The following is a 27,671-nucleotide window of genomic DNA, read 5'->3' on the forward strand; positions in this document are numbered from 1 at the left end:
TCCACGGAACAACCACATTTAGTTGCTCTCGGTTGTCATCCTCATCGCCATAAGCTCTTCCTCCTTCCCCTCCCCAGGACAGCAGGAAGAGGGTAATCAGTCTCCTAAAGAGCATTTTAGGTAGCTTCTCACCTGCCCGGGTAGAAGCACTTCCTAACACTTTTATCAGTATCATTTCGTCTCTAATTCATGTGGTTATTTATGAATCACACTGGCTCCTGCCTGCTATTACTTGGATGACTTCATGGCTGCTTGCTGTTTGGCAAACACACCCAGCCCTGTTGTTAATCATTTCCGAATGAGGCCCGGGCCCCTGGAGAGGCACGAAGCCCTAATTTAAAAACACCAAATGACCCAAAGGCAGCTTTGGCACTGTGGCTCCTGCGCGTCATGCTCCCATTTATTATGAGCTGAGCCACTGAGATCTCTACACACTGCAGAGTAACGGGGCTGTAATTTACTGGGACAACGCTGAAGAAATCTGCCTACCCTGCAGGTTCTCGCTGCTGGTTTGGCCCCCAAAGAAGGACTCTTGCATGTCCAGCCACAATCCTAAAGTTTGCTGGGGAAGGGGGACAAATGTGCCCTCCCAGGAAGGACTGAGGACTCCCCCTTTTTGCTCTCTTCTCCCTTACTCCTTACAGGGGCTGGTGCTGGCAAGCAACTCTGAACTCAGTGACTCATCTTCAAGCTCCTGGGACTCCTTTTTCCTCCTGATTTTTAGGAGGTGTCAAAGCAAACTTGGGAATTTCTGGATGCACATGAGGGTGTCATCAGAGCAACATGAGGGCATAACCATCCATGTCAGGTCTGGGTTGCCTGAATTTTGGTCTCCGAACCCCCAGGTGCTCACAACTTGTCTGATGGATGGCAGGAACTGTCCTCGTACTAAATGTGGGTTGGGTGGGCAAATTCTCTTCTGAGCAACCTAAGCTCCTCTCAGGTGACCTGGGGGGTTAAGGTCTGGAGTCAGACTGCCTGGGTTTGAGTCCCTATTCTGATGGCTAGCTGTGTGAGCTAAGACAACTGACTTAATCTTTCTGTGCCTCAGTTTTCTCATCTCTAAAATGGAGGAATTCTGAGTATCTACTTGTAGTAGGTATCTTTTAGGGGGTGTGGGTTGGTTGGCATCAATCTCCTCTTTTCTCTAACATTTCCTCCATTCTCCATTGGGGAATCACCCCTCCCCAACTCTTAGTCCAAGGGGTTTGGCTTCATGGGCAGACCTATGGCCCAGATCTGCCCATTGGAGTCACAGCAATTGGTCTGAGGTTGAGTTTGTGACCTAAGTGGGCCAGTGAGAGACATTTCTGGGGTTTTCTCTGGAACTACTAGGACAGAGCAATTCCATTTTGAGTGGCAGAAAGAGGCACATTTCTGACAGTACCATTGGGGCACCTACATCCAGCCCTACAACCTATCATCTACTATTGAATTTTTCAGTTACCTGCATCGATAAATTCTCTTTTTATGCCTAAGGCAGTTTGAATTGACTTTCTTTCCCTTTAGTCAGGAAGGGATCTAATATCCTGCTTTATAAGCTAGTTGTGAGGAGTAAAAGATACAATGCAAGTGGTTCACATGGTGCAAGACTCAACGCAGGGCCTGCACGTGGTAACCACCCACTCATGGTAGCTATGATTATTACCAGCATTGTCATGACTCTTTCCCCTCCATGTTCTTGGACTTCTTTTGGGGTCAGTCCTCTCAAAGCATTACCCACATAGAGTGGAAGCCTGAAGGTAGGCAGCCTCTGCAGCTCAACGTCACTAGTGAGTTCCATGATGGGATTCCAGGACTAGAGGGAACACACACTGAGGTCTGGCAGAGTGACCCTGGGCCCATAACCTTTATTCCACTCCACTCTTTAATTCTCATCAGAAGCCTGCCCACACAAGGATAAAAACATTTCACTTTTTAGATATGCCATGTCCCTCCAATCTTCAAGAAATGGCTGAAATGGGTGGCAATAAAAATAAATGATAACCTGTGACAGGGAAGGATGGAATGTGGTGGAAAGAGCACTGGGCTCGGAGCCGGGAGACACGGTTCCAGCTTTAGTTCTGCTCGCACCTTATGGCTAGTCTGCAGAATCTCTTCCTGCTCCCATCCCAGAAGCCACGTTCCAGCCGCACTTGCAGCTTCTTGTGATTCCCCCGATGCAAATACCCTTCCTGACTTCAGGGCTCCAGTCCAGGGAATTTATATTCTCTCTGCCTAGAATGTCCTTCACTCCTATCCCTACTTAAGTAACTACCACTGGTTCTCAGACTCAGCCTTGGGAGAAGTTAAGAGTAGTGATTCTGAGAGCATATAGTCTTGGGTTCAATCCCAACTTTAGTCTCTACTGGTTGTGTCACTTTGGGAAAGCTATTCAGGCTTGCTAAGCCTCTGTTTCTCATCTGGGAAATGGGGATAATAATAGTGGTATATTCTTCATAGGATTTATGTGAAGAGTGAATATGGTAACGTAACTAAAGCATTGAGCCCAGTGTGCAGTGCACAGTTAAGGCTTAATAAATGTCCGTGGTGATGACTCTCTTTCTTTCAGAAAGCCTTTTTGATGGCCAAAATTGGCCACATACCTCTCACTTATATTCCTGCGGCTCTCTCACAGAAATCACCTGTACTGCAGTTGCTTATTTCCTTATCTATTTCCCCTACTAGACCAGGAGCTCTCTGAGGGCAGGAACTGTGTTTCATTCACTATTCCCCTCCATGCCCTCCAAGTGTTTAGCACAGCATTTAACTCATGGTAGGAAGTCAGGAAAGGATGAATAAGTGAATGACCTTGACCAGGTCACTAAATCTTTCTGAATCTACCTCCTTATAAGTGAGTGGTTTGGACAGATTAATTTCTAAGACTCACTCTCTATTTCTAAAATTCATAATTTAAACTTTATTTTGGTGGCACCAAAGGGCCAAACCAGGACCACGGTTTGGAGGTCAGAAGGAGTCACCTTTTGGCTCACCAGAATTGTTTAATGGAAATGGGTTTGTCTGTGAAGGGAGTGAGTTCTTGGTCTCTGAAGGTAATCAAGCAAAGGGTAAATGGAGCCCTTCACAGGGATGTTGTAGGGAGGATCCACGCAATCGGTAGAGCAGTGAAGAACAGCCTCACATGCACAAAACAGCACAATCTCACCGCAGGGACTAGGAGCTAAAAGTACTGAGGATGATGAATGATAACCCCACTTGTTCCCTCATGAGCACACGCTGAAACAGCCCTCCCAGTGCTAACTGATTCCAGGTGGCCCTCCTGTGGCTGGGGCTGGGGAGTGACGTTGGGACCACAAGCACACAAGGCATGTGGCTCGGTGTGCGGCAAAGATCAGGGAACACACAGATACCTGAAGAAGGACTAGAATGTCTACCAGAGTGTTCTAGCTATTTTTAGATTAGGAGAGAAGTAGGAAAAGCATATTTTCACACAATGCTGTGTACTCAGGGCTCCCTGACCACCCTCCTGTCTCTGAAATGTATTCATACCCACCCGTCAACACATACACACACACACACACACACTCCCAAATGTCAGGTCTTTCTGCTTTCCAGATCACATTTTGGCCTTTGTCTATGGCTGACCTTGATGCTCATTCTCTTCCCCCACCCCAAACTGCCAGCATTCCTGGGTCTCTGGTCATTTCTGAAATTTTAATCAAAATAATAAAACCCTTTAGGAATGAGAAAAGGATATACAAATGCTCAACTGTAGTTCCAGATACTGCAATTCCTGATTTCAAAACACCTATCTTTTTTTCCCACCTCCCTAAATTGTAAATATGGTAGTGTCTTCACTCATCTTGAACCTTGCTTTCATTTATTACAGAAGGATTTTATATTAACAGTCAGCTATCAATGATTTCTTTCATTTGTCCGTGTTCCCTTATAGTCCTTCTTCATAGGTGTAAATGTTTACAAGTCATAATTGGAACATACGAACCAATTAGGCGTACATTTCCTTGTAAGGCTGTGTGGTAAACCCTTTCCCACACTGCCATCCAGTTTTCATCTTCACCGCTTTTAATAATTGCACTTCATTGACTGCTTGCATCATGCTTTCCTTGAACATTTCCCCACTGCAGCACTGTAGGTAATATTTAAAATTTAGGTCAAAAATAACAGTGCAACCAAGATCTTAATGCAGAGAATCTTTCCCTCATTTTTGATTATTCTTTTGCATAAATTCCTAGATGTGCAATTACTGAGAGAAAGGATACAAATATCATAAAAGAAATGTAGCCCATAAACATTTTTATTTTTCCTGAATTGGCCCTTATGCAGAAACTGGTTGCTCCCCACTGAAGCAGATGGCTGGAATGAGGGCCTCGAAGACCCTTTTTTATCTGTGAGATCCTATGATTCTAAAATGATGATGCTAAAAGCCTACTATTTCTAAATTCCAGAAGCAGCACAAGGGTGTGGTGTGTTCATGTGTACTCCTGATGAACTGAACACTAGTGGTGGTCTCAGAGTGGGTCAAATGAGGTGCTGAGGAAGGAGAAAACCCTGGTGCTATTCACCCCACCACCCTGGTAGACACACAGATGGACAGGAGAGCATTCTCTCTCTTCCTCCGTTTCACGTGTTAAGTTGCCACAACCAGAACTACTCTACTTGTGAACACATGCAGAGAGATCACACTAACATTGGCAGGTCCCACTCCCTGGCAGCAAATCCCTGCACAGAACTGGAACACTAGGATGGGAGACAATAGGCTGGAGTTGAGGGGGGATGGTGGGAGGAGCAGCTGGTTCAGCCTTAGCCCTGGCCAATGTGACAAGCCTATCTCCTGTTGTGCTCAACTGGAAACAAGAAAATGGTTCTGCTGATGTTTCCATTCTCAAACTCCCCAGAGAAGGTGTATAATAAATAAGTGACAATAACAGATTGTACACTGTCAGTGCGGGCACTTCTTTGCCCCAGAGAATTGATTTTTAATAACAGCGCGGATGACATGTGGCGGGAGTTGTCGCTGACACTGGTGTTTTGTGGGTCTCAATAAATCACATCAGCCTGGAGGCTCTGGAATGGGCCAGCTCATTGGGTGCTGTTTGCCGATTGTTACTGGGTCCTTGGAAGGATCCCGGGGTCTGAGTCAGGCGGCTGGATTCTGCGACGCCCTGACTGCTGGACCTTGGGCCAGTTACTTCACCAATCTGGGCCTCAGTTTTCCCACCTTTAAAATGGGCATAGTCCTCTCAACTTCACAGCACTCGTGCAAAAGGTTATATGAGGCAATGGCCATGAAATGCCCCATAAAAATATGGTTACCACTATTATAGTAATAATGGGCTAGAAAGGTAAGACATTGATAGGTTTGGGGGCAGAGTGTCTGGCATCTCTGTTCTCATGGGAATACCATTCAAAGGATCCTCCTTTGCCAACAAAATAGGTGCAAGACGAGAAGGCACAAAAATCAGGTGACAGTTGGGGCTGGGGTTGTGGGGGATAGTGAGGGGCCATTCCTGCTCTTGCAAGCTCTGATGTGGGAACAGTAATAACAAATGGATATTTATAAAGTGTTTACCATGGACCATAGCTGCACTCACTGCTTTACATGCAGTATCTCATTTAATCCTCATAAGCCCCTTGAGTCCATTACCATTATCACCTGATTTTATGGATGAGAAGACACACAGCGAGGGAGCAGTAGAGCCATGCTTGGAAAGCAGGTGGACTCCACGACCATCTCACCTTTGCTCAGAGCTCACCTGCCTCAGTGGGCTGCCCTCCCTAAATGTGAAGGACAGGGCCAGGCAGGTGTCATAAGGTGACAAGGGAGGGCCAGGTGTGGAGGCTGCAGACTGCACAATCGTGTCCAGAGGGGCAGGGCTGCTCAGCATGCAGGAACGCAGACGGGAGCCCTGGGATGGCCAGGTCTCTCCATTTTCCAAGAGTGTAGAAATTAGGATTTGTATGAGAAACCTCCTGATATTTAAATGTTGGCAGCTTATTAAAACTTGATTCTTTAAAAAGATACTCTATGAGCCAACTCTATAACTGCTAACCTATAGCTGTCTGTGAGCTGGACCGGGCCCCTGGGCTTCCAGTTTGTGGTCTCTGCCGTATGAGCTTGGTTTCCCTGCAGAGGTTCACTGTGCGGACATCGCCCCTCTGAAGCCAGAGGGACCAACTGTGAAATAATGATCATGAAAGCAGTGCTGTGTGCCACACGCTGTGCTCTACTCGGGTGCAGAATATAACTGCATATCCTAATCCTCACATGGGTGGTGCTACTGATCCCATTTACATGTAGCAAGTAGAAACTCAGGAGGGATGGTGATTTGCTCAAGGTTCCACAGGTGGTCGTGGCCTGGAACTGGGAATGGCTGACTCTAGAGTGGGTGCTCTTTCTGCTCCCTTGAGCCAATAAGGAAGCCGGGGGGCGGGTACGTGTAGGGGTGGAGCAGTCTTTGAGCAAAGGAGAGCGCAGAAGAGGAGCGCTCAGTACTTTCTGCTGTTACCCAGTGAGAATATAAGTCGGAGCCAGGGCTCTGGGGTACTCACAGCACTCGGAGGGACCGCAGTCCATTGAAGGCGTGGATGGGGATGCAGCGTAGCCGGTTGTAGCTCAGGATCCTGTGGAAAAGGACATACGTGCCCTGTTGGCTGTTCCTATTCTCAGCTACTCATGGGTGCATTGTCTACACTGTGGACCAGTCAAAGCAAATGGTTCCTTTATCTTCCCAGTTTTAACATATTGACAAAAAGTATCCCAACAATAAAGGGAGGAGAAACAACTCCCACCACTCCAGGGAGCTCCCTGGCTTCATTTTTCCAGTTCCTCCCATGTGCCATAGCAGGCTGGCTCCCTAACTGGCTTTACCTTCACCTCCCTCTATTGTCAAATGGTGAGTGCTCACAACACGCAGAGCTAATGGGAAATAAACGGGTCTGAGCAAAACATGATTGTGTAGGGAAACCCTCCACTGGGAACGAAAATTCACAAATCACAGAAGGTATTTCAAAGAGGGCCTTCTTCAGAAATACTTAGGTGCCAGTTCCTCTCTAACTGCCCAGACACTAGAGTTCTGACCTACTTTATTTCCTTCTGATGATTAAGGTCTGCGCTATTGCGGTGCAGCCACAGCCCTGAGGATCACTGGAGCAGAGAACCTAGGCCTAAGGGGATGAGAGGGAAGGATGGCCACAGGCCACTTAACGCCAGGCCCATGCTAAACGCAGCAACTCACTGTACTCACAGGGTGGAGAGGTGAGACATGTTACTGAAGGTGTAATTGGTCAGCACACTAATGCTGTTGTTGCTCAGGTCACTAGGAAAAGTAAAACAGAACGGTCACATTTTACTGTTAGTTGCATCCGAAGGGGGTCATTCCCAACTTTCACACATGCTTTCCATCCATCCATCCACCTGCCTATCTGCCCATCCATCCATCCAACTGCCCATCCATCCATCCATCCATCCACCCACCCGTCCATCCATCCACCTACCTATTCATTTACCTACTCATTCAACCAAATGTTTATTTTTTTCATTCAAGATTTATTCAGTCAATCACTCAAGCAATTGTTCATTCATTCATCCATCCATTCATTCAGCTATTCAACCATTTAATTACATGTTTATCCATCCATTTCATTCTACTAGCAAAACATAGCACACAAGATAACAATCTCTCCTGATTCTAGTACTTTTTTTTTTTTCCTGATCAATTCTTCCTTTCACTGCCCCTCCACCCTCCCTCTCTTCTGTCATTCATTTACTCCATCTTATCAGACTCTCATGGGGAATGAGGTTGCTTGGGGTGTAGTCCTCTGCCAACTACAGCCTCCAGCTTCTCCTCAGGGATAAATATCCAGAGCAGTGGTTTTCAACAGTAGCTGCACATTAGAATCACTTGGAGAGCTTTCAATCCTCTGAGGCCTGGGTTCCATGCCCAGATATTCTGATTTATAAATCAGATTCTGACTTAATTGGTCTAGGGTGGGCTTGAGCATTAGCATTTTTTAAAAAAACAAACAAACTAATCAGCTGAAGTTGAGAATCATAGCTCTAGAGCAGTGGCTCTCACTTGGGAGCACTGTGCTCCCCCAGTGACATATGACAATGTCTGTAGACATTTTTGGTCGTCACTACTCGGGGAGGGGTGCTACTGGCATCTAGTGAGTAGAGGCCAGGGATGCTGCCAAACATCCCATAATGTCTACAACCAGGAATTATCTGGCCCCAAATGTCCATAGTGCCAAGGTTGAGAAATCCTCATCTAGAGGCTGGTTTTGGGGGTATCTAGGAAGCCAGGCTGAATAAGGCACTAAGTGGCTTTCTTCCACCTTTCTTCAGTGCCCCCCTACCCCTATCCCAAGGAAACAGTGTACCCCCTACACTGTTTCATTCTGAAAGAACTCTCATTTTCCCCTTGTGGAAGGGCTCCCTGCCCTCTAAGCAGACAGTGGCATCTTTCAATGACCACTCGCCCAAGGAATCATTTTGCACCCTCTGGGTTCCCATCTTGGCAAGGCAGTGAGGCTGTTGAGGTACAAAGCTGGCAGACCACCCAAATTCCTGGGCCCTGCCCAGCAGCCCTGCTCCTCATTCAGGGGTCTTCCTGGGTCTGGGCAGACTTGGAGGCAGAGGCTACCACCTGAAGGAACCTCAATTTGAACCATTTACTTGGAACATTTTCTGGGCAACTAAAGAAGGAGGAAGGAGACATGCCTACTTATGCTTTTGGCAAACCTAAGTGCAGCCACACCTTGCAAGAAATGGGACACTGAGGGGCCTCAGGAATTTAATTCGGTCCCCGGAAGGTCAGAGGCTCACCCACTTTCCCTCAAGTGAGGAGGAAGGTGAGGCAGACGGTCAGCGATGCCAGGCTCTGGGTATTTCTGCACGTAGTTCTCACCCAGTGAGACCAGCCACATCAGGCTGGCCCGTTCCTCCCAGTGCCTCCCCCTGCTCCACCCACGGAGAAAAGTGCAGAAATGCTGCAAAGCCTGCAGCATTGTCCTCCCTCAGCCTCCACATCCATTTCCCAAGCTCCCCAGGAAAGAAAATGAAATGTCCCACCCGACTCCCAGCTCCTTACATAAGTGTCAGGTGCCGGAGGGCGGACAGCTCCTTGGGCACGGCTGTTAAGTGGTTTCCTTCCAGGTACCTGAAAGAGAGGTGCAGAGTGACACCTGGCAGAGAGACACTGCACACATTGTCATTTTCTGAGATGCCGCCTCTGACTTTCCAGGCTAGGGCGGGCCCGTTTTACTCTCTCATAGTTCCTTCCTCCTCCCTTCAAAGCACATACTACATTTGTCCTTTGATATTTATCTGCATGATTATTTAACTAATGACGTTTTTCTCCACTAGACTGATAAGCTTTACGATGACAGGGCTCTTGGCTAAAATTGTCCAGTGTTGTCCAGTCCCCTAAGACTGTGTGCAGACCTGCCACACAGTAGGTGTTCAATAAATATTGTTGAATAAATAAAGCACTCACTTTGTACCTAGCCCTCACAATACCTTTATGTGGCAGGAATTCACAGTTGAGGAAACAGAAGTTCAGAGATGTTAGAACACTTGCCCAAGATCACACAGCAAGCAAATGGCTGAGCTAGGACTTGAACCCAGGTCTCTCTGACTGTACTCTTAGCACAATCCCATAGGGTCTCTACTTAGTTACCAGAGGGCGATGGGAGAGCTGAGCTAGGATTCCTCTTAAGAACCCTAATTCAGTGTTGAGTGTCTCTGATGAGCATCTGGAAACTGAGGAAACAGGGGCATGTTCCTGGAGCACCGTGCTTTGGTTTTCAGCAGGAAGACCACATGTGGGAGGGCGTAGGGGTTCAGAACGAGGATGCACCAACAGATGGAGGCTCCTCCTGGACAGGCAAAGGCTGAGCCTAGACCTGCCTGGGCTTCAGGGCCCTGCACTGACCCGCTCATCTAGGATGAGCAACCTCCTCGGAGACTCAAGTGTGGCTGAAGGCAAGAGAAGGGAGTCTCGTTTCGATCATGAATTACAAAGGTTATGACTACCCTCAGGAGGGAACATGGACCAATTCATTCACCCCCACCCTTGCTGTAAACCCCTTTCCTTGGGCTTCCTGTTGCTCTAGGGACAAAACTGCAAAACTTTGAAGATGGCTTTCAAGACCTGCTCTGATCTCCTGGGCGAGCTTCCTCTCTCCTCACAGTCAGCGCCCGGTTGCTGCTCTTCACTGGTGCAGTGCCCGCAGAGCCTTCAGCTCCACGAGGGCAGACCCAAGGTCTATCTCCTTCTAGCCCAGCGCTTCTCAAACTTTAATGTACATACAAATCACCTCGAATGTTGCTAAAAAGCAGATTCTGATCCAGTAGGTCTGCTATAAGGTTGGAGAGTCTACATTTCTAATAAGCTCCTGGGTGACACTGGGGACCGCTGGTCTGCAGGCCCCATATTTTGAGTACTGAGGCACTAGTACACTGTCTGGCATCCAGCATACCACCCACAAAATGACTGAATGGCATGAAATGGGTTAATATAGGATATGGGTAACCTTGTCGATGACCAAACGAGGCTTAGCTTTAAGGACAAGTTGGAATGTGTATTATCTTAAATTAAGGCCAAGTGACTTCATCCCCATGGCTGGCTCCTGGGGTCCTCACGGCACAGAACGCTGGGCAGGCCCCCATACAGTCTAAGGTTGCTGTGGCTGTGGGATTAATGTCCCTTTGGTCCTTAATCCTTTGTTGTATACCTATTATGTGCCAAGAGCTTTGCTAGATGCTGGGGGAGATACAAAGATGAACCAGACCCCATTTCTGCCTTCAGGGAGCTTGATGATCTGGCCTACAATTCAGCCCCCCACACACTTAGATCATGCCTCAGGCAGAGGAGCTAAGAGAAACGTATTCACTGACACATTCATTTATTCAGGCATAAATATAGAGCAACTGCAACGTGCCAGGTACTATATGTACTGGTGAGTAAGACAGGCATGATGTGCCTACTTTAGCGGGGGAGAGGGAGAGAGGGAGGGAGGGAGAGGGAGAGGGCATACACATAAAGAGATGTAAATTACAAACTTTGATGTGTGTTTTGAAGGAAAGGAACAGGTGCCGTGATGGAGAATGCCAAGGGGCTTCCTGCAGAAAAATGCAGTGAGGAGGAGATATTTAAGATGGAGGAAGTAGGGGAAGAGGGAGAGCCCAGCAAGAATGCAGCCTGGGGAGGGCCCTGAACTTGAGTGTTGAGGCAGGGAAAGAAGGCCAGGGAGGGGGAGGTCTGGTGGGTGAGAGGAGGACAGTGGGAGACGGGGCAGATGACGCTGAGGTCAGTTTATTCAAAGTGCAGTGAGAGGATGTGACTGCAGGCAGGTGCAGGAGGCTGGAGTCTCAGAGAGCTTCCTGAATGCCTCTGACCCTGCATTCACCCTCCTGCCCTGCCGTGAATGACAGGCTGCAGCACACTCATGTTCTGTGTCGACACCGGCCCTATATCTCAACCGGGACGGGGGTGCTGTAGGGGTGGCTGGATTCTGGGGTCTGTGCAGGCTGAAGGAGGGGAGGATAAGCTGTGCTGGGCCACCCACCACAGGAAGTGTTTTGTGGACAGTGTGGAATGGAGGGAAGCCTGGAGGCAGGAGCTGGATGAATGAGCAGGGCTGGTGGGGAGGCGCTGGTCCAGAGAGCATCTTTCCTGGAGAGAGACTAACGAACCCCGAGGGAGCCACTTGAAGGAGTCTGGCCTCAGACTGGCAGTGATGGCTAACCCTTCCTATGCTGCCCATTCTCTCACTCTCGTGTGTGGCCTACAACTACTTAGCAAACTTGAGGCATCTTAGATGAAACCTGGAATAAGATATCTAAGCCCCAAGTCCTGTTCCTGGGATACTTACAGAAGGCCCCATGACAAGCCCATCTGAAGGTGGGCTCACGGCTTGGGCTGGCTGTGTGGCTTGAGGCAAGTTACTTAACCTCACAGATGACACAATGACAAGGACGATAACAAAATAGAATCAAAACTCACCAGCATGATCTGAGGTGTACGTCCCAGGGCTTTGGGGCAGAGAGACTCTGTTCTGTTATGTCATTTAATCCTCTGGAGCTGGGGAGTGCTTCTTGCTGGCTATTTTTGTCCATTTTGTTGAACAGAATACTGAGGCTCAGAGAAGTAAGTAGTAAGTCCAGGAACCAGGATCTAAACCCAGATCTGCTGGACCTGAGAGCCCGGAAATCAACCTCACGCTATTTCACTCCTCCACTTTGGGCTCTGCATTTTCACTTGCAGCCATCTCAGTGCCAAGAGGATACACTTGACTATAGAATTTATTTGTTCTCTCACCCCCACTGGAATGCAAGCTCCATGAGGCAGGGATTTTTGTCAGGCGTTTGCTGCTGTATCCCAGGGCACTGCATAGTGCTCAGCTCATAGTAGGGCCTCACATATTTGTTGAATGAATATATAAATGCAGAGAAGTGCTGTTCATAGGACAATGGATTTAAAACACAAAAATCTACAGTGGTCTCAAGGGATGCTCTGTGCCCGGCCTAGGTACTGAAGGGCAGGCTATGCTCTACAAATGCATGTATTTGCTGAACGGCTGAATAAATGCATAAATGACCGCTGGAATTCAGGGATGCCAACGGCATCCTCATCTGAGACAGAGGGGTTCAGGGCCCTAGAGGATGAGCAACCAGCCACAGATGCTTCTGGAGCCTCTGGGCCCACCGTGCCAGCTCCCCTGGGTTCCAGCCTGGCTCTGATCAGTGCTATGCTGATTGGGTTAGCTTCTCTTCCTGCTTAAAATCCTTCCCTGGTTTCCACTGCTTGTTAGAGAAGGGCTACCTAACTCCTGCCCAAATCCTGCACAGCCTTCTGTGGTCTGTCCTATATCATCAATCAGGGTTCTCCAGAGGAACAAACCACTAGGAGATATATATATATATAAAATATATATAAAGATAATATATCTATATCTATATACAGAGAGACAATATTTATTTTAAGGAATTGGCTCATGCTATCGTGGGACTGGAAAGTCTGAAATCTGTAGGGCAGGCTGGCAAGCTGGAGACTCAAGCAAGAGTTCTATGTTACAGTCTTTATTTTTTGGGAGGTGAGGAAGATCAGCCCCGAGCTAACATCCAATGCCAATCCTCTTTTTTTGCTGAGGAAGATTGGCCCTGGGCTAACATCTGTGCCCATCTTCTTCTACTTTATATGGGACGTTGCCACGGCATGACTTGACAAGCGGTGTGTTGGTCCGTGCCCGGGATCCGAACCCGTGAACCCCAGGAGGCCGAAGCGGAGCATGTGAACTTAACCGCCATGCCACCAGGCCAGCCCTATGTTACAGTCTTGAGGCAGAACTTTCTCTTCTCCAGGAAACCTCAGTTTTTGTTCTTAAGGCCATCAACTGATTATATGAGGCCCACCTCCAGATTAGGAAGGGTAATCTCCTTTACCTAAAAAATCACCTGATTGTAGAAGTTAATTGCATCCACAAAACCCCTTCATGGCAACATCCAGCTTGTGTCTGCCCAAACAAGTGAGCAGCACAGCCTGGCCGAGCTGACACGTGACATTAACCATCACAGTCCCTGCCTCCCTGTCCAGTTCATCTTACAGCAAACTCTCCCTTCACCGCTGGTTCCAGTTCCACTGATCCCACCCCTCCCCGAATGCCCCACGCTCCTCTCGGGTTGGGGGGCAGGTCTTTGCACATGCTCGTCCCTTTTTCCCTCCTTGCCTAGTTAACTCCCACAGATGCTCAGCTCTCAGCTCAAGCATCGCTTCCCCAGTGTCATCTCTCACACCCACTGGTGACAGTACAGGCTCCCAAAGCTTTCAGTACACTTTCTTCACAGTGTTTAACCCCCATGGTGACATCCTCAGTGGGATTCTGTGATTAACGGGGCAGAATCATGTCTGTTTTGCTCCTATAGCATCCCAGGACACTAGCTGGCAACAGTAGATGCTCAGGAAACATCGTCTGTGATGAAAACCCCAAAACTCCACAGCAGAGCTGCACTTGGCACTGCGGAGCCAGGCGGGAGCTGGAGGGAGCTGCTTTAAGTGCAGAATGTCCCTGGTGACCTGGCATCACAGCTCAGAAGACATGGAATCAAAAGACTCACTTCAGAAATGCAGATGCGGTTGTGTGGGAAAGCTCTCTTTGTAGGAAGCCCTTCATGAAAACTCTGAACTCCACAGTTGCCTGTAGCCTGCAGCCAAGGCCCCAGAGGAACCGTTTCAGAAGGCTGTACTCTTGACCCGCCAGACTTAGAACTACCCGAGCATTTCTAGCTGGTCAACCTTCGCGTTGACCTGCATTTAAATGCTCTGTTTCAGCCCCAGCGCAAGCACACGAGGCCATGTCTGCCTTGCATGAAAATCCACACAGGGCTTGGTGAATGGGAGTTCCCCATTCCTGCTGCGAGCTTTGTGGTGCTGACAGGTGCCCCACGAAGAACTCTTGGACCTGCTGAATGGTGAAGGAGAGGGAGGATGGCCACCTTCCAGGAGCCCACAATCCAGGCCAGGATTTCCACCAGGGGCCTGGGGTGATGCAGGAGCAGCTCAGGAGTCACACAGCCAAGGCTCCCATCCTGGCTCCATTTTCCAATAGCTGGGTGACCTTGGGCAAGTTACTTAACATCTCTGAGCTTGTGTTTCCTCATCTGTAAAATGGGGCTTACAATAATCACCACCTTGAAATGATTATGAGGATTAAATGAGAATCGCTGTGGAAAGCTCTTGGAGTAGTGTCTGGCACACGAGTGCTCAATAAATTTTGAACACATATACATATATGGAGAGATAAATATACACATACATACATATATATACACACACACAATCTCTCCATCCAATAATACATATGACTATTGAAAGACAGACAGCAATCCCCATGCTGTCTATCCGCTATTCTTCCTCCTGAGCACGATGTCTAAACTGAGAATCGGACCATGTCACTGTCCCGCTTAAAATTCTTCCTTGGCTCCCACATTTCTCCTGGGATAAAGAGTCAGCCTTCACCATGGCCTACAACAACTCACATATCTCTTCTCAAGTTTTCAGCACACACCATCCTCTTTTTCATTCTATTTGCTCCATCTCAAGGCCTTCTCGGTTTCTTGACTTTAAGATCTTTACTCATTGGGGTCCTCACAAAACACGTTCTTTTTACTGCTTTTTTCCCTTTATTTTCCTGGGAAACGCTATTCTACTTCCTCTCTGGAATGCCTCACTTCCTGGTTAGCTTTCTTACTGTCTTCCTCCCCTGTCTAAGTTTCTGGCATCAGGGATCTTAACTGTCACACCGGCTGCTGTGTCCCAGCTCCTATGAAAGGATCTGGCACAATAAACTCAATGAGCACTTGGCTGAGAGAAGGGGGCTCTCTCAGCTTGTGGCCTGTGCTGAGGCCTCCCTCGGTCCCTCCCACAGATGGCCGTGCCTGCTCGACAGCCTAGAAGTGTCCTCTGCTGCAGCCATCTGCTGAGGTCTTCTCTGGGCCAGGGCTCCTAAGTGCTGCTGTGCCCAGAGCCAGCCTGCTCTCCAAAGATGTGATCAACCCCCTCCAGCTGGCTGCAGGCAGTTTCTGTCCCTCTCCTGGGCCAGAGACAGGCAAGGATGCAGTCAGTGCTGGGCAGTTGCGTATAAAGTACTCTGGGGACCCCACCCAGTGCAGGGGACACAGAAAGCAGCAGCCTTTTCTCGGGCAGCAGCTGGCATTGCTAGCGAAGGGCCCAGCCGGAACCACTGACAGGTACCTAGAGCATCGTGGTGCAGGTGCTGGGTTTGCCTTGTCCCTGCTTAAATGCAGGTGGCTGATTTCAAGGAGACCTGTGGCTGCCTACCATAAGTCCCCAACAAGCCAGGCACTGGGCAGAGCACACAGGGACCCTGTGTCTCAAAGGGAGGGAGGTTTAGTGGCTAAAGGATGGGTCTTGGGGTCAGACAGACCTGGGCTCAAGTCTATCCTCTGCTGCTTCTTGGCAGTGTGATCTTAAGAAATTATTCAACCTTCCTGAGCCTCAGTTACGTCATCTGCAAAATGGGAATAATAATGCCTACCTTGTAGGGTTGTTGGGAGGATTAAACGAGATCACATGTGAAAAATCTGGCTCAGCAGCTGGCACATAGTAGATGTTCTGTAAAGGGTAGCTGTGGTGGATTTCACACACACAGGACATTTTTCCTTCCTTTCCTAAAGGCCAGGGTGGGCAGAATTTCCTGGATTCCTCCCTAACCCAGAGCACATACTGTCCGTGCCACTCATTTGTGCATCACTTACTGCATTGCTCTGGCCCTTCTCTTGCATGCACGTCCATCGCCCTAATTAAATCTGAGATGAGGAGAAAGCTTCATGTGAGCTTCCTGCTGTACCCTAGAACCCCATCCCCTTGGAGCTAACCAGTGCCAGGCCAGGTCCTGCCCTCTCCTTCAATCAGAGCATTCTTGTCATCACCTCCTGCCACACTCACTCTCAAAGAGCTGTGTCTCAACCGTGTCCCCCTGGTCAAGCCCCATCCCTTTCAAGTCTCCTATCCTATCAATGCCGTGTGTGTCCCATGACATCCCATGTGTTCCCACGATGTCCTCAGACCCCACATTCCCATAGAAACCCCTCTTCCAGTGGTTGTACCTGAGCGGAGATACGTCATCCTTCCCTTCTCCTCTCCTTGGGACATCAACAAACCTATCATCATGGTCCTCAGACCAAAATCAGTATCAGAACTTCCTGGATATTAACCAGGATCAGACTGCGGGGGACACTGTTCACTGGCACTAGATGCTGATTCTCCTCCCCAGCCCTTGGGAAGATGCAGGCTTGCAGAGTTTGTTTCCAGAACCAGGAAGGCCTGATGTTAGTGAACATTCCCTTCAATGGGAAGCAAACAGATTTTTAGGTGTAAGTTCTTCCAGACTGGTACACCTGAGTCTAAAAGGCTCATGGCAGAGCAATAATGGAACTTTCTGAAGCTGATGAGGCCCTACCTTTGCAGAGAGTATCTGTCAGTGACTTTAGGGGCTGAGATGTCCCACATCCGCTTCTGCTCTGCTTTCAATACGACTCTGTAGGCTTGCTTTTAAACCAGGAACTTAATGCTGACTTACAGTGGGTATCTCTGTGTATTCTTTCCCTGCTTGTGTGTAATGATCTGAGTGGTTCTCAAAGTGTCATGCGAGAACCCCTGGGGGGTTCCCCTAGACTCTTTCAGGGGTCTATGAGGCCAAAACTATCTTTGCAAGATTAAAACATTGTTTTCCTTTTGCACTGTGTGAGTAAAACTGTTGGCACCTCAGTATGAATCAAGGCAGTGGCACCAAACACATCAGTGGTCACTATATCTTCACCTCCATGCACTTGCAGGTAAAAATAAAAAGCCAGTTTAAGAATGCCCTTGATAAAGCAGTAAAAAAAAATTTTAATTGCATTAAATCTCAAGTCTTGAGCACACATCTTTTTAATATTCTGTGTGACAAACTGGGAAGCGTGCATAGAGCATTTCTGTTGCATATGAAGTATACTGGTGGTCTCGAGTAAAAACACCCCTGTGAGTTACAAGCTGAATTAGCTGTTGGCTTTTCTCTTTTCACAAAACACCACTTTTACTTAGAAGAATGACCAGCAAACAGGTCATTCTGTTCAAAAATGAACAGAGTGGGCCGGCCCCATGGTTTAGCGGTTAAGCGCACGCGCTCCGCTACTGGTGGCCCGGGTTCGGATCCTGGGCGCGCACCGACGCACTGCTTCCCCGACCATGCTGAGGCCGCATCCCACATACAGCAACTAGAAGGATGTGCAACTATGACATACAACTATCTACTGGGGCTTTGGGGGGGGGCGGAAAGGAGGAGGATTGGCAATAGATGTTAGCTCAGAGCTGGTCTTCCTCAGCAAAAAGAGGAGGATTAGCACGGATGTTAGCTCAGGGCTGATCTCCCTCACAAAAAAATAAATAAATAAATAAACAAAAATGAACAGAGTGGGTCTGTCACTTCAAGGAAAACTGACAGTATTTGTTGGCAATGGTAAAATTTGAGCTTCCAAGTGAAAATTAAAATTTCAGAAAACTTGTAACTGCCACACGGAGCTTGACAGCATCCGCTTACTTAAGACTTTTCTGATGAGCTCGGCAGTGATATTAATGGCTATGACATTTTTGATACTGTAGAATGCAATGTGCAACAGTGGGAAGATCGGCATAACTCGGTGAACCAACACTTTCCAAACGACCAGTGCCCGCTGTTACAGGATCATGCATGGGGAAAGTCCCATTCCAAGTGCAAGACAGACCAGTGGATTCTGAGGTAACAGAGTATGAAAAGTTCATTGAGATGGTTTCGGTTCCACACTGCAACTAGCCTTTAAGAAACTACCACTACGTGGTTTTGGAGTATTATCAAAGAATGTCCACAATTATTTGAAAAGGCTATTAAAATTCTCCTCCCTTTTCCAACTACACATCTGTGTGAAGCCAGACATTCTTCTACTTTACCCAAAACAACATATCACAACAGAGCAAATGCTGAAGCAGATATCAAAATCCCGTTGTCTTTTATTACATTTGTAAACATGTCATGTTACTCTTCTCAATTAAATTTCTTTTGGCTTGTTTTTCATAAAAGTATGCTTTTTATATAAACATGTAGTGGGTATATTACTGTTATTTTTAAATGGATCAATAAACGTATATTTAAAACATTTCTCAGGTATAGTTTCCAATTTGGTAAATATCAATAGATATCCCCCACATAAACAAAAGTTCTTAGAGTTCTCGATGCTTCTGAAAAAGGTAAAGGGGCCTTGAGACCCTAAAGTTTAAGACCTTCTGGGGTAATGCACAAGAGCAGGGGATTTGGGGTCAGACCAAACTTTCCTAATCCTGGCTGGGCTGCTCGCCAAAGACGAGACTTGGGAGGTGGTTTTGACTTCTCTGACAGGTCCTCACTGCTACGAGGCCAAGTGGCACCACAGCCCTGCCTCAGTGACAACTCACAAGGACTGAAGGAGCAAATGCGAGTGAAGCAGGTCTCCGTCTGGCACGCCTCACCCAGGAAGAGAGAGTGGAGGACATGCGGGGAGAGAAGGCCCGGCGGGGAGTGTGCCGAGGAAAGTCACTCCCACCCGGACGCACCGCCTCGCCCTGCCTGCCTGCAACAGACTCCCACACCCTGCCCTTTGGAGAAATGCTGCCTAACTTTGCTTTTCCTCCTTCTCAGTGAATTAAACTTAATTCTTTTTGTAAGTTGGCAGTTCTGCCTGAGATAACTAATGAAGCCTGAGGGAGCTGGCAAGGCAGCACTGGAAACACTGAATCTGGACTCAGCCTGTGTCCCTGAACCAGAGGCTTCCAAGTCAGTTTTCCGGGCCTGCCAGCTTTCACTTTCTCCGGCATCTATTTTCCCGCCCACCCCATCCCTCCCTCCCCAGACACTCCCCCTCCCCTCCAGGAGATGGTCTGGGGACAGAGGTGCCAGCTGCTCTCACTAGTGAGCTTCGGAAACCACGTCTGGCCAAGGGAAGTACCACTGTTTCCAAAGCAGGAAATCAGGTCTTCTCCCGAAGCTCTGAAGTTTGCTTTATAATTACAGCCAATTATCTTTGTTATTTCAATCTCCGATTCAGGAGCTTTGGGGAAAAGCATCCGCAGACTTGTTTTCATGGCATTTTCTTCTCTCTGACATGTGTCACTTGGCATTCAATTAGCCCAGGAAGGAGGCGTGTCCCTGGGTCACTTTCTGCAGCTCCCATCCCATGGCACAGCCCAGTCCGAGGAAAGGGAGGGGAGCTCACTAGGCTACGTGGCATGTGCTCATGCGGATCTCCAAGGGCTTGGCCCCAGCCCAAACCCGGGGCTGACAGGGGCTTTTTAGTGACTGTCAAGACCTTCCTTCCCTGGGGCTGGCAGCCCTGCTTGCAGCCTCCCTGAGTGTCAGGAAATGCCAGGAGCCACAACACACACCCGGAAAACTATCTGCTCTCCTTAGACAGTGGCACCCTCAGCTCCCACCCCAGGAGGCACTGGCAGAGCAGGTCAGAGAAACACTGGCTGGAGGTGTCTGAGGGCACATGCCAAGCTGGCCGGGAGGAAAGCGTGTGCCTGGGGGCCAGGGAGAGAGAGTGTCAACACGCGAGCTTGAATGTGGGAGGGTGGTGGTGGGATAGTGTGTCTTCCTGCTCGGGCACGCTGGGTTTCCGTCAGTCCCTCACCTGGCTCTGCCACTCCCAGCGTGGGGCCTTGGCTCAGGCAGCAACTTCTGGAGCATCCCTCTCTCCCTTCTCATCACCCGCTCCTCACCCTTCAGATTTCAGCTCCAGCTTCGTCTCCCCAGAGAGGTTTCTCTGATCTTCACGTCTAAGTCAAACCTCTCTACTTCAGGACGTCACAGCAACCTCGTTCCTCTCTTTTGTAGCCCTTTTCATGGTTGTCATCTCACATGTGCTCCTGAGACGATGGAGCGAATGCCTACCATCTCCAGCAAACCGTGAGCCCCACGAGGGTAGGGGTCCCACCTGCTTTGCTCGCCATCGTCTCCCCAGCGTTAGCAGAGCACCTGACACACGAGGCACCCAATAAATACGTGCGGCGTGCATGACTGAAGGAACGAAGGAACGCGCGAGGGAGTACGGCTGGTGTGGGCCGTGCGAGGCTGCGATCTCACCGGCCGCAGCTGCGCTGCTCCCTGTCCAGAGCGGTTTCCCTGCCTACGGGACTGTGCCTCGTCCACGCGTGTGAGCTTTCCAGGGGGTACAAATAAGGTTTTCTCCACAATAAAGAGCCCTTCAGGAAGGGAAAGGCCTCTCTTTCACTTCACTAGGAGCGTCTGGAGCAGGAACAACCCCTAAGAGTCAGCGCCAGGTGCTTGGACTGCGGAATAAGAAGGCTCCTGGGCTGAGCGTGAACAGGACTCAGAACCAAGGCCGCATCTATAAAATGGGTTGTTTTAAGGTAGAATAGGGTCATATTTGTAGAAGTGCTTTGTAAGCCATTGGGTCTGCAGAACAATGTTTTTACGATTATCCTGTGCTGTGCTGGTGTCAGACTGAGAGACTGTTGAGGAATCCGGAAGGCAGAGTGCAGAGCGAGCTTTGGGTGAAACAGAAAATGAGACAATAACCCTCCACTTGTGCTCTGGAGTTTCTTTAGGGAGAGAGGGTCGGATACTCGTCACTGCCAGAAGGAGGCACGGGGGAGGAGCGCTCCCTGCTCCCCTGTCAAGCTGCCGCCTGCCCCTGGCTGAGGCTCTGCCATGATCTTGCTGGGCTCCATTAAGGACGGCATCCCCAGACAGTCTTGCTTGAGACACGGGGGGGTGAAGTGTGACGGATGCTGGTGGGGGGATTACAGGGTGTTTGGTGGGGGGCGGGGGTACTTACAGCTGGGTCACATCCTTGGGAATGCCTTTGGGGAGGAAGCGGAGCCCCTTGTTGCTGCATCGTACCACCGTCTCCAGGCAGGTGCACTGCTCCGGGCAGCGCGGGCCCAGCTGACAGCTACTCTCGTCATTGCCTGTGGAGAGCCCCAGAGTGAGTGTGGCGGGAGATGAACTCCACAGGGGCAGGCGAGCAAGGGCACGGTGCCCGGACCAAGCTGTCTTCAGTACAGGGAAGCCCTCTGCTTTGAGCCAGAACCAGGGATACGGAGCCGGCTGGTCCCATCATGGTTGGAGGGGAAGAATAGAGGCCTAGGTAGGGGAATAGGGCTGCCTATCTTCTACCACACTTAACATAAAATGAAGACTCTAAAAACTTGATTAACCAGAGTCTTAGATAGGAAAGAGGTCACTGTTAACCCAATCAGAAACAAGCCAAACTGACTGAAGGAGTGGTCAGGGGTGTGGAGCAGGGCCCTGTCCATTCTCTTCCTCCTTCTCCTCTCTTTCTCCACTCTTTCCACTACACAATCCCTCTGAGGTGGTGAATGTGTCCCCAACCCCCATTATACCTTAACCTCGGTTATTTACAAACCGGTTAATCTGTCTAGATAACCTAAAGTTGACCAAGTAAAAAATTGTGCTGGCTTGAATTTATGCAAACAGATATGCCTTCTGGAATCCTGGCACGCAAAGCCTTGGATCTCCAGGTGTTCATATCCCCTAGCCAGTGACAGGAATTTTCTAGGAGCTCATCTTGAAGTCCTTCTCTCCTGAGCACATACTGTGAGCCTCATTATGATGCAGGCAGAAAAACAGAGGCCCAGGGCTCCCATGTACAGTTGTGTAGGTTGCATACAGCACAAGGTGCCATATCATCTGATGGACACCAACCGCACTGTGGACGTGGTAGATTAGGATATTTGGTACTTATCATAGATGGCCACAAATTGTCTTATTTTAACAAAATCAGTATATTATGACAAATTTCTGACTGATGGAAGTAAAGGGTCTTTAGAAAGAGGTACCTTTTCTTAATTTGCATACAGAAGCCATGTGGGTTAGCAGCAGCCCCACAGAGCCGGTCAGAGCTCCAGTTGGGTGCCTGACGGACGGCAGAGGGGAATCAGATCTCAAGGGTCCTGACCTGCAGCGACCTGCCTCACCTCTCCTCTCTTGAGCTTCCTTGCCTTCCCAGGCGCTGCCCCCGCCCGCAGCCTGCTCACCTTCGCAGGTGAAGTCCTGGATGGCCACGTCCTGGATGGGAATCTCCTTGAGGAAGAACGGCTTCTGGCATCGGGGGTTCCCGCTGACGACCCGCCTCTTCCTCAGCCACTTGCCGAGCCAGGCCAGGTGGCAGTTGCAGTTGAAAGGGTTGGACAGGAGGTTTCTGGAGGAGAGAAGGGCCCTCTCTGAGAGGCGAGCCTCTACCCTTCTACTGCAGGAGCTGGCCCCGGGATCCAGGTCTGCAAGCCTAGGGCCCAGCTCTCCAGGCAGGTCTGCTCTGGGTTCAGGGGAAGGAGGAAGGAGATCTGGGGAAGGGAATACAGACTCTTCTAAAATCCAGAGGCAGTCTTTGCAAGGGTCTCATTCCAGACCTCCCCGATGGACATGACCATGGTCTCCTGCCACGCCCTCCCCAGTGAGCTCCAGCTGGTCGAACGGCCTTCAGTTCCTCGCCAGACATTCTCTCACACTCAGAGCCTTCACATGCTCTTCGTCTTGCCTAGGATGAATCTCTCTACTGTCTGCCGGGCTGGCCCTTCCTCATCCTTTAGTCCTCAGCTTAAATGACCCCTCGTCTAAGAGGCCTTCCCCGAGCCCCTCATCGAAGGGAAATGAAAAGTTCCACTCTTCTCCCTCACTTGCCTTCAGCTCCTCCACAGCACCCACCAGAGCTGGTGGTGACTGTTCAACGTGTGCCGCCCTCCTTGGACTCTCAGTTCCCTGCGGGGAGGGACCGGGTCTGCGTGCCTCTGTGTCTCCAGGAACCAGCATGACATCACCACTGTATACATAGCTGTCGGATGCAATGACTGGATTGATGGGGGGATGAAGGGATGGAAGCCACTGTCACTTTGTGAGTGTTTCCTAAAGGACCGGAACCAGGCTAAGCACTTTATAAATCCATTCTCTACTCAGACCTGTCGCAACAACCCTAGGAAGGAGGTAACGTTATTCTCATTTCACAAAGAAGGAAAATAAAGCTTAGGGAAGTTACATAGGAGGGCCAGACAGCCCTGGAGTGGCTGCAGTATGACACAGTAATTAAGAGCTTGGGAGTCAGACATCCTGGGTGGGAGTCCTGGCTCTGACCCTCAGTAGCTGTGCAAAGTTGGGCAAGTTCCTTCTCATGTCAGAGCTGGTTCCCTTAATGCTTTGTGACTCTATCCCTCTCTGCATCTTTTGTGACTTTGGATTCCCAGTGTGGAGGCACCTAGGAGGGGTGAGGAGTGGGCTAAAATGAACCAACTCACTAGTGCTAGTTCCTCACCCAACATTCCCCATCTTGATGTCACTCACTCATTCAGTTGATCCATTTATTCAACTATTGAGTAATGGGCATCTGCTGACGGCCAGGCACAGATCTAGGCATTGAGGATGTAGCAGTGAACAAAACAGTCACATATTCCTGTCCTTCTGGAACCTATATTCTAGCTGATGGGAGGCAAACAGTATACAATTAACAACAAATAAATAAGTCGTATGGTATATTAGGAAATGGTCAGTGCTATGTAAAAAGTTAGGAGAGCCAGCTCTGATGGCCTAGTGGTTAAAGTTCAGTGCATTCTGCTGCAGGGGCCTGGGTTCCATTCCCGGGTGTGGAACCCCACCACTCGTCTGTCAGTAGCCATACTGTGGTGGAGGCTCACATAGAAGAACTAGAAGGACTTACAAATAGAATATACAACTATGTACTGGGGCTTTGGGGAGCTGAAAAAAATAGAGAGAGGAATATTGGCAACAGATGTTAGCTCAGGGTGAATCTTTCCCAGCAAAAAAAAAAAACAAAACATAGTAAGAAAAAAAAATGAGGAGAGCAGGGTTGAAGGAACTGGGGGTGATGGCAGAGGGGTGGAATGGGGTTGGGGCAACCGACTCTTGGGCAAAGAATGGAGGAGGGGAGGGAGGGAAGGGTGTTCCAGGTCCTGGGAACAGCCAGCGCAAGTTCTAAGGTGGGAGTGGGCCCGGGGCGTGGGAGGGACAGTGAGGAGGCTGGTGGGGCTGGAATGGAGGGAGGAAGGGCATGGAGAGGTTAGGATGGACTAGACAGTGTGAGGCCGAAGCCCTTTTATAAGTCTGGCTTTTATTCCCAGTGAGATGGATGTACGGGAGCTTGACAATGGGCACAACAGGAGACGCAGCAAGAGCCTTTCTCCTCTGTCTTCCATAGGGTCTTTGGACAAGGGAAGAGAGGGGAGAATGAACCAGGAACTAAGGTTAACAGGGCCGCATGGAAATACTGTGAGCAACTATACACGCTGACATCTCTATCTTAGGCCCCTGCTGTGCGCTTTACAAATACTAACAACTCTAATCCTCATAATAAACCTATGAGGTAGATTATGCAGAACGGACCATTAAAGCACAGAGAGATGAAGTAACTTTTCCAAGGTCACACAGCTAATGAAAGGTAAAGCCAGGATTGAACCCAGGAAATTTGTCTCTAGCACCCAAAGTTTTAGCCATTATTCTGAACAGCCTCCTTTAGCAACACAGTGAATTCCACGGGAAGGGCACTCATTCAGGTGTCCAGAAAGCTAGACTCGAACTCTGGTTCTGACACACATTTAAGTAGTCAGTGATATCATTTAAAAACCCCTGTCAGCACGTTACTGGCCTGCTTAAAACCTTCAGTGGCTTTCTGATATGCTTTGGATGAAGACCAAAACGGCCCATGGCAGCCCAGTAGCCTGGCCCTGGCCTCCTCTCCAGCCTTGTCTTACACCACGCACTCTCTCACTCTGCTGTGACCACGCTGGGCTGTGCTCAGTCCTGCATATTTGCTCTGCTCTGACCTACCACAGGGCTTTGCACATGCTCTTCCCAGGGAAGGAAATGCACTTCCCACTTTCTTGAACAAGCTACCTCCCACTCACCTTCCAGAACACAAGTCCAGTATCCCTCAGCAAAGCCTATGTCGGGTTTTCATTATCACTGTGGGCCTCCCTCCTGGGATAATTCACTATGCTGTGAGCTCCAGGAAGGAGGGACCACATCTGTGTATCCTCAGCACCGAGATGGTGCCTGACACATGGAGGGAGCCCGACACATGTTTATTAAGTGGACAGACGGGTTGATGACCTTGGCCAAAGATAGCAGGGAGCTAGGAGGGGAGAGGTCTGCAGGGGAGAAGCCCAGAGTGAAGGTGCAGTGGATCCAGGGGACTTACATGGTGGACAGGGAGACAAGCGTGGTGAAGGCTCCGGGGGTGATGGTAGTGATCCGATTGTCATAGAGGGACAGCAGCCTCACTGAACTCAGACCAGCAAAGGTGTCATTGCTCACACAGCTGATCAGGTTACTCCTCAGCATCCTGCAGGGAGAGAGGTGGGATGAGAAGGCATAGGCATCATCCTTTCCTTCCACAACAGTGCCACAGTGGGGTCTGTGTGTGTGCGTGTATGTGTGTAGACGGGATGCTTTTGCCAGCTTCAAGCCCAGACCAGCCATGTTACTCAGGTTTGTCCTGTGATAGCAGGGCCTGGGTCTCCACTGGGGCCACCTGTAACTGTGCATGTACATTCTTGTCTGTGCGTGCTCTATTTATAGTAGAAGCACGTGTCGTTGTGTATATATGTACATATGCATGTTGTGTGGTGGTTAGTGTATGCATGTGTATTTCTGGGAGGACAAGGGAGAATCAAGACATGATAGTGGACATCAGCTTGCGTGTATGTGTGTGTGTGCTTGTATGTGTATGACTGTGTGTTTGTGTGCATGTTGTACGTGTGTTTATGTCATTTTTATGTACATGTGTCTATGTCTGTGTTTGTGGGTAAATGTGGGAGTGTTTGTGTGCCTCTATCAGCATGTTTCTGGTATGAATCTATATATATGTGTACATTAGGGTAAGTGTCGTGTGTGTGTGTGTTTGTCTGTGTGTGTGTGTGTTGGTGCAGGGCTTAGCATGCTAAGCTCTTTCCCATCAAGGGCTGGGAAATGTCTGATGCCTCTCTGGCTCTAGGAAGGAAGGGATTCATTAGGCCAGGACAGAGCCTGAGCCCAGTCCCCTGCCCGCCAGCCTTCATAGTCCCTCTCTGATGCCCCTGCCCCCCATCTCCCTCCTGGCCTTGGTCCGGGCTGTACTCACAAGGTCTTGAGGCCGCTGAGGCCACGGAACATGCGCCCATGCATTGTCTCCAGCTGGTTTCCCGTCAGCATCAGCTCCTGTACGCTGGCCGCTCCGTCAAAGGCACCCTCTCTCACCTCCTTGATCTTGTTGTTACTCAGGTTTCTGGAAGGAGGGGACAGAGAGGGTCAGGACGCAGGGAGGGAATCACTTGCCCTGCAGCCAGCTGGGGACTCTCAGGTGCTCCCTGGGCTGAGGACGGGAGTAGGGACCCCAGTCCCACACAAGTGGAGCTACCTTTGTGAAACAGACTGGAGTTTGAAGGCTTTTCAATGCCCCGGGGACCGGTAGATTTAAAATAGTGATTCTCGAACTTATTTTCTCTCTTCAGCAGGTGCTCTCTCTGAGCAGTGATTCTCAAGAGGAGGGCGGGAGAAAAATATAAAATATGCCTGTCCCCTATGGGGTGGGGCATTTGTAGAACTTGTAGGTCTCTCACATCCCTCTCACGTCACATACAAATGGACACTTTCAGGGTGACATCGTCAAGAGGGTGACAGGTCATTCCTGACTCGACTCTCCCTCACGAGAAGAACTAACATTTATTCAAGAACAAGGCAGCACTGAGAGAATCCTAGAACACGGAGGGAGGCTGAAGCACCCTCTGCACCTCTGAGACCAGGACAGATGCATTAGAGCGTAAGAGAAGCGGCCACACGTTGACTGCATTGCCCCTCCCCCAGCATAGCCCAGCACCACGTGGCGAGGTCTCCCCTGAGCCTCCGGTTCCTCCAGTGGGAAAAGAGAACCCAGAGGGACAACCAGCCACCTCCAGCATTGTGGGTCACTTTGTGGGAGCCCCTACTCTGGTCCGGCACCATGGGGATTGCTGGGGAATCTATGGGGCTCAACCACTGTGAATCTGACTGCGGTGGAGAAGGGGTAGGGGTTTGCAACATCCAGCACAGGATCTTGGCAGACAGAGTTCACATCTGCAGTGCCCAAGTAGTAGTCCCAACCAGCGGCTTTGCTCATCTGCAGAACCACGTTGGGG

At 49.5% G+C, this 27,671-nt stretch overlaps 1 protein-coding gene across 1 annotated transcript in view; it reads right to left on the minus strand.

The window, feature by feature from the left end:
* Nucleotides 1–27,671, minus strand: part of SLIT3 (slit guidance ligand 3) — a 598,986-nt gene that overhangs the window by 48,876 nt on the left and 522,439 nt on the right. The window contains exons 17-23 of the mRNA XM_058545649.1: nucleotides 26,639–26,782; nucleotides 25,718–25,861; nucleotides 22,551–22,714; nucleotides 21,329–21,461; nucleotides 9,051–9,119; nucleotides 7,206–7,277; nucleotides 6,511–6,582 (exon numbers count right to left, since the gene is read on the minus strand). Coding sequence (XP_058401632.1) covers nucleotides 6,511–6,582; nucleotides 7,206–7,277; nucleotides 9,051–9,119; nucleotides 21,329–21,461; nucleotides 22,551–22,714; nucleotides 25,718–25,861; nucleotides 26,639–26,782 — 798 coding nt within the window. The remainder of the gene's footprint in view (nucleotides 1–6,510; nucleotides 6,583–7,205; nucleotides 7,278–9,050; nucleotides 9,120–21,328; nucleotides 21,462–22,550; nucleotides 22,715–25,717; nucleotides 25,862–26,638; nucleotides 26,783–27,671) is intronic.

The sequence above is a fragment of the Diceros bicornis genome, chromosome 1, assembly GCF_020826845.1.
Source record: "Diceros bicornis minor isolate mBicDic1 chromosome 1, mDicBic1.mat.cur, whole genome shotgun sequence".
NCBI lineage: Eukaryota > Metazoa > Chordata > Mammalia > Perissodactyla > Rhinocerotidae > Diceros > Diceros bicornis.